The following is a 7,572-nucleotide window of genomic DNA, read 5'->3' as shown; positions in this document are numbered from 1 at the left end:
ACAAATGTCTGCTGGCTGCTCCCTATGAATTTACATATATTAATTTTTTTTTTCTTTTGTTAAAAGGACTGAATGGAGTTACTCACACAGAAGCTTTTTCTATGTCGGGCCAAGAATTTGGCTTATAGCCCCTCATTTTTATTTTTTTTTCTTAATGTTAATTCTTTGACATTAATGGTTAATTGTTACTTCCTTTCACCAAAAAAAAAAAAAAAAAAAAAAAAAAAAAAAAAAAAAAAAAGACGTAAATTTAATCAACGTTTGACTTGCAAATAAAACTTTCGTATGCAGAGAAATTGTATGTACAGAATTCCATTTTCACCAATTCAGTTGCTAATCTTTACTGCCTGTCTCAATATACATTGATATTTCTTGGTGTGTATGTCAAGGATCTAAAATCACTTTGCTAAACAATGATTGATTCTTCATCAACAATTTGAGGTCCCAGTCCCACCTCTGCAACATATTTTCTGTCTCTGCTGCTAATTAAGGAACTACAAACTGTAGTCTCTTCTTCAATCCGGAAAAATAAACCTAAATTGCAGACCTTTTCTCTATTTACAGTGAATTTCATCCGTTACCTCAGACGTTCAAAAATCATTGTTTTATCAGCATGGCTTCAAGTTTCCTTCTCCTTGCGGCGTGCTTTAGTTTCTCTAGTGCAACGAGCCCAACCTGCCTAACTCTCTCCCTGGATAATCCTATCCTGAAAATTCCATAATCAATAAGTATTTAGGACAACTCTCATACACTGCCAAGTTGGGAAAAAATGCAAATTCTATACCAAATGCTATAATATTTAAGCCTTACCGTCGACTAATATCTTCCCAGGTAAGACATTCATTGTCAACAATACCATAGTATAGACGGATAATCTCCCCCTCCCGTTCCCTCAATGTTGTACATATCAGGTTCTTTACTTCATCCTGCAAAAGTCAAAACACCCTTAAAATTAGGAAACTTTCTACAATATTTTTAGTCACCAATGCAAGGGAGAAGACCTCCAAACTAGAGAAGCACTGAATGCTTTCTGAGTAGCACATACATCCAAAGATATGGATGTTGGCACATCCCTTTGCATCAAATTTAACCAAACTGGAACAATTTGATTAACCATTGAACTGTTATCAACCTTCAACTAGAAAACTCTGTTACTGTGTCATCCTTTGACTTGATTATGATTTGTACTAATGATAAAAGCATCAAAGCCTTTTGCAGACAATAATTCTTAATAGCTTTCTGGTCTAGTTTTACTAGGCCTAGCAGAGCATCATCACATTTCAAATCACAAATTTTCAAAAGGGCGCTATGCTAATTGCTAAACTACCTTGAGTGCCCACTCATCAACTCCATGCCAAGGGTTGTTTTCTAGGTGATTGTCAGCAATGTACTGCAGAGAGAGGAAATTGGTGTTAAACCAAATGCCATATCCATTAGTAGTGGAAAGATAGTTTAAATCACATCAAGACAGTAATGTTGGAAATTAAGGCACAACCCTCTTAACTGTGCCAGAGACCACAAGAATCAGTGTTATATAGATACAAAAATTCAACCAAGTGAAAACTTGAAATACAAATTCTAAACTAGGGATTTTATCCATCTAATAACTACTGCACTTAGTGTGCTCCATTTAGAATGAAAAAACTTTCTAAGTTTAGACTTACACTATGGAGTGTTTCTCCTGGAAGACCATTTAAAGAGGGGAAAGCTTCCCTGTCAAGAGAGTACACCCTGCTGATTGCCTAGAAGAAGGGTAGTACTGTAAGTATTAAGATTATGAGCTCAAACCAATAATTAAATAATTCAAAGAATATTTATTACCTCAGTTGCATTTCGCACTTTCTTTTGGGACATATTAAGAGACTCGGCAATTCTCTGACAAAGAATAAGGCGGGCCCATTAACATCATTAAAATGGATAACTTCTGATCATCATCTGAATAAAGAGTTACCTATTACATAAAAGAATTAAAATACGGGAAAACTTACTTCAATTGATGGTGTTATCCCCTTCTCTTCCAGCCTCTTTTTTGCATTTCGGATTAGACTCAATCTTTCATGAACATGGTTTGGCAATCTTAACATTCTTGAGTTATCAGCTAATGCCTTGGAGACACCCTGGTATAAGGCATAGAGGTAATGAAACTTTCTTTTCAGGCAAGATACAGGACAGATCACCACAAAGCAATAACATAGGCATATAGCAAGATTACTACCTACAGTTTATGGCTTAAAAAAAGAAAACAAAAATTGAGGAAAACTCTCAGCAGGACAAAAGTATTTTTCTGCCACAGAAAATAAAATAATAAAAGATATATATTAACTGTTAAAGAAAAGAAAAAAAACTAAGCATGTACAGATGTTGATAACGAAGCATCAAATTGTAGAGCATTCTGGTTACACAGATGTAGATAAGAAGCATTAAATATGTAGAGCATTCTGGTTTGCTATATTGAATGGGTTATAGACTTCACCTGGCGAATCCACCAATAAACATAAGTTGAGATTCTGAATCCTTTTGAAGGATCAAATTTTTCTATTCCACGGAGTAGTCCAATAAGGCCGCCCTACACAAGAATCAGATATCTTGCCAACTTAAAATTTGCATTTTATACGGCAAATGTACAAGAATTTAACATCGCTAACTTGTTGGTTAATGGACACACATTTTACCTGAATAAGATCAGCCATTTCAGCTCCCATATGATCATATCTTTGTGCGATTGACATGACAAGACGAATATTACTCATTGCCAGCTTTTCCCGTGCCAAGGAACACTCCATTATTGTTGCTTGTAAATCTGCACGAGAAGTTCTCAAGGAAATTGCAATTTGCTCATCTGAAGGCTCACATCCCAGTCTGTCCTTCAGTCTGAAAAGTCCATGTGATGTGATACAGGTTTGTTAGGATATTTACAAAGTATTTCAAAGAAGAAAATCACACAGATGGAAATTAAACAACTTTAGTGGCAATCTGGAGAAGTTAAGCATACATAAGAAAGGTTTAAAACCTTGACTTGTGATCTTCTAAACAAAGGCCAAGTTTAATCTTTTTTGATAGTTGCACCACCTCAGTGTGAGTGAGCAGCTCTTCACTCACAACACCCTTAACATAGCTTTTTATTAAGCGATTATGAACCACCTCTGTGCCAATAATGGATCTCCCTCGCTTGCTCGTACTAATTCGTATGACAGGACTTTTACGATCAACAACTTTCTGTCGAGAACCTATTCTCCTCTGTCTAGCAGAGGTCCCTGAGCATGTGACCTGAACTTTCTTAGAATTATCTTCCTTTGGCACATAAGTTATCATCTTCTCAGCCGAAAGATTCCATTGTTTTTCCAGCATAGACTTCTGCAACAGGAGGAGAGCCTCTACATGATCTACCCCATCAGAGCTTTCATTTAGCAACTCAGAGATTCTCTGATCCCAGGGCTCCATGTTGGGAGTATCAAGTGCAATGTCAACGTGCTCCTTAAGAGCCTTGATGGAACGGATTCGACGACTGGAAAGAGAACCAGGACTATAGTTGGAGGATTTCTTAGCAGTTATTACACTCTTTACATAAACAACCTGATTGCACGGAAAGGTGAAATCGCTGCTGCATGACAGCTTTTCTGCAACATCAGAATAAGAAAAGGAGGAGGAAAGAAGCCTTTCTCCAGCACCAAGTCCAATAGCTGCTGCAGTGACCATCATGAAGGAAGGAAGGCTTTCCCTCGTTGATTGATACTCAAATACTCAATACCATCACAGAACAGGGCAAGTTAGCTGAACCGCAACTGCACAGCTCGACAAGAGCACAACTACCGTATCACCAGTTAGAACGTTCTCTTTGTTTGCCAACAACTAAAGCTTCTGCTAGAGAAGAAAACAGAATCAGCTCCAAAAACTAATATTGAAAACCAGAACAAAAACTAAAACAGAAAATGAGCAATCAATAGTGTAGAACAACAAACAACCAATAGCAGTATACCGCCACTTTTGCTTTTCAAATTGTTACCTAGGTCAAAATACTTTCTCTTTGAATGAAAAAATAAACACTTCTCCAGAGTTGTGAGTGTACCAGATTCTCAATATCACGATCACAATCTGAGCAATCAAGTAACTCTACGCGTAACTGTAGACCAAATAAAAAATGCTTCCTAAACTAAGCCGTTTGAAGTGAAGTATAAAATCACAGAAAATGGAATTTAACGTACACGGTTGTATGACTTGAAGTCGCTAACATAGATAGGTTACAATTCAATAATACACCACCAGGCACCATCCAGATCCATGCATGAACAAACAACACAAGTAGCAATGATCGGTCGGAGAGAAGTACCTGAGTTTTCCGGCGAGAGAGAAAGGGAAAGAACAGTGAACTCCGATGCTTAGTGGCGCAATGGTACTGGTTTTTTGGGTTTTGTAAAAAGAAAATATGTTTTTAATACTATAGTATATTACGGAGTATATTTTATCTGCGAGATTTTCGGATATCGGAGGGAAGAGATAAGCCAACGGCTATTGGCTGGAAGCAGATATTTGGTGCGGCTTTGAGGACTTGTGGTGGTGACACGCCGCGTTGGCTCGCCACGGGACAAACCTGAATCTACGCTCTCTCCTTGTATGCACAATAGCCACATATTTCACATTACCGTGGGGTCACCATTACATCTTACTCTGTTAGCCTGTGCTGTACACATTCCTCTCCATGCTATCAATTTCTTATATGAAATATATAAAATTATATCAATTTCTTATATGAAATATAAAAGCGTAGATGCCAGCTAAGGTCCTCCGAATTTGGTGATTTCGTTACTTTTAGTCCTAAACTTTCAAATCGACTACTTATGATTTTCCAAGTTTCGAATTTGACCTGTTGTAGTCCTTCCGTTAACATATGACGTCTGCACTGTGAAAAGTAAGGGCAAAACAGTCTTTTTATTTCAATCCCAGCCAAAACAATTCATTCTCCTCAAAAATTAAAATTAGCCGTAATCTCATCTCATCGAACATATTCTCTAATAATTCCCAATTACGCAAACACCATTCTTTGGCGAGCCAACCGCAATTTCAATCCGAAGATTTCACAATTATGGATTCGTTCCTGGTAAAAAAAAAAAAAAAAGCTCTACAATTCTACAATTTTTTGGGAAATGATTTGTTTTGGTTGGAGTTGAAATAAAAAGATTGTTTTGCCATTACTTTTCACGGGGCAGACGACAACAGTTAATGGAAGAACTACGGCAGGTCGAATTCGAAATTCGGAGGACCAGGCGTGGTCGATTTGAAAGTTTAGGACTAAAGGTAGCGAAACCACCAAACTCGGAGGACCTTTGATGGCATTTACTCAAATATAAAATTAGAGTCAATTATTGAAATGGTTTCATAATTATAACAAAATTATTAATTTGGTGTCTCGAGCAGTTCGGGAAACAATATAAAATTTTAACAATAGCTTCGAATTAAATAGACGTCTGGCAGTTAAACAAACGTGGTTACGGTTTTTTAATTTGAGAATTTAATTTGACAAAAAAATAGTCAATAATCAAATTGGTAATTTTGTTATAATCAAAGAACCATTTCATTAATTACCTCTATGAAATTATTATTTCAAAGTTATTGTCTTTTTAATTATGAGAAAAACTCACAACTTGTAAAAGATTTTAATATAATCACACACTCACAACATCAACAAATATAACTCAGTCTAAACTCTCTATGGTTTTATCAAAATTTTTGAAATAGAAAGAATTAAAGCCCTTACATGAGACCTCTAACTTAATTAATTTAGTAAAGCTTTGTATTTTTTTATTTTACAGAAACTAAATTTAGAGAAAATGATTTTGCCATATTTCGTATACTTTAAAATAATAAATTTGATTTGAGAGAGTCAACTACGAACAATTTAGATTAATTTATTTTCTTAGTCATTTGTCAACTAGGGTTACAAGCAATGGCGGACCTACAATGGGGCCACTAACCCCTCCCTAATTTAAGCATTTTATAAAATATAAATATAAGATTTACTAAAGATTTTAGTAACCTAGTTGGTTAAAACCTTAGGTTGCTTATGGTAGGTCATGGGATCAATTCTCACTAGTAGTATTTTTTGTTTTTTAATTTTATTTTAGCCATTCCAATCCTATAGTATTTTTAGTTTCTTTTCTTTATTTTAACCCTTCCAATCCTTCAATAAATTAAATATTTTTTAGTCTACTTTTTTGTGGATTATTTAGCTAGTCCGCAAGTTTATATTATACTTCATTGTATTCGAATTAATTTAGAAAAATTAAAAGTTGATATAACTAAAAGAAATTTAAAATTAAAGTATTTAGGAATATACTATCTTTTCTATTCAAACTATTTTATCTAATTATACTTCATTGTATTCGAATTAATCAATAATCAATTATCAATTATCAATTATGCTTCATATATTTTATAGCATTTCAAAGTGTTTTAAAATTTAACCCTACCCAAGTATAGTTTTGGCTCCGCCCTTAACTATCTTGTCATCTATCATACATATTATTGTATTATAATTTATAATGTATTTGAACCATATTATAGATGTTTGATATTTTTTCATTGACAATTCTAAAGTCGTAGCGAATTCTTCAGATAAAATTGTAGAAGATGCAAATTTTTCTAAGAAGTGAGATCTAGAGTTAAGTATGCCCACACTCACATTATTTTCTGGGTCCGCCACTGGTTACAAGGCAATGTTTACTTAATGCATACTCTCATATAATGACTACGAGTTTCTCTCGTAACTCAAAAAAAAAAAAAAAAAATAAAATAAAATAAAATATAATAATAATAATAATAATAATAATAATAATAATAATAAATAATAATAATAATAATAATAATAATAATAATAATAATAATAATAATAATAATAATAATAATAATAATAAAAAAAAAAAAAAAAAAAAAAAAAAAAAAAAAAAAAAAAAAAAAAAAAAAAAAAAAAAAAATAATAATAAAAAATAATAATAATAATAATAATAATAATAATAATAAAATAATAATAATAATAATAATAATAATAATAATAATAATAATAATAATAATAATAATAATAATAATAATAATAATAATAATAATAATAATAATAAAAAAAAAAAAAAAAAAAAAAAAAAAAAAAAAAAAATAATAATAATAATAATAATAATAATAATAATAATAATAATAATAAATAATAATAATAATAATAATAATAATAATAATAATAATAATAATAATAATAATAAATAATAATAATAATAATAATAATAATAATAATAATAATAATAATAATAATAATAATAATAATAATAATAATAAATAATAATAATAATAATAATAATAATAATAATAATAATAATAATAATAATAATAATAATAATAATAATAATAATAATAATAATAATAATAATAATAATAATAATAATAATAATAATAATAATAATAATAATAATAATAATAATAATAATAATAAATAATAATAATAATAATAATAATAATAAATAATAATAATAATAATAATAATAATAATAATAATAATAATAATAATAATAATAATAATAATAATAATAATAA

The 7,572-nt window shown here is 31.2% G+C and overlaps 1 protein-coding gene across 2 annotated transcripts; it reads right to left on the bottom strand.

Moving 5' to 3' along the window:
- Positions 1-247: 247 nt before the first annotated feature.
- LOC109179116 (RNA polymerase sigma factor sigA) lies at positions 248-4,496 on the bottom strand. Of its 2 annotated transcripts, none has more exons than XM_019328683.1 (10): positions 4,328-4,496; positions 3,011-3,858; positions 2,673-2,871; positions 2,474-2,566; positions 1,989-2,117; positions 1,822-1,875; positions 1,665-1,742; positions 1,328-1,390; positions 811-926; positions 248-706 (listed from the first exon to the last, which is right to left on the bottom strand). In XM_019328683.1, exons 2-10 carry the CDS (start codon positions 3,697-3,699, stop codon positions 598-600), a joined length of 1,530 nt encoding a protein of 509 aa, XP_019184228.1. In that variant the 5' UTR covers positions 3,700-3,858; positions 4,328-4,496; the 3' UTR covers positions 248-597. The 2 variants fall into 2 exon arrangements, with proteins under 2 accessions (XP_019184228.1, XP_019184229.1); XM_019328684.1 differs by having other exon boundaries at positions 3,011-3,861; positions 4,328-4,449.
- Positions 4,497-7,572: the final 3,076 nt, after the last annotated feature.

The sequence above is a fragment of the Ipomoea nil genome, unplaced genomic scaffold (genome assembly GCF_001879475.1).
Source record: "Ipomoea nil cultivar Tokyo-kokei standard unplaced genomic scaffold, Asagao_1.1 scaffold0876, whole genome shotgun sequence".
Taxonomy (NCBI): Eukaryota; Viridiplantae; Streptophyta; class Magnoliopsida; order Solanales; family Convolvulaceae; genus Ipomoea; species Ipomoea nil.
This window is presented reverse-complemented; position numbering and strand designations above follow the sequence as displayed.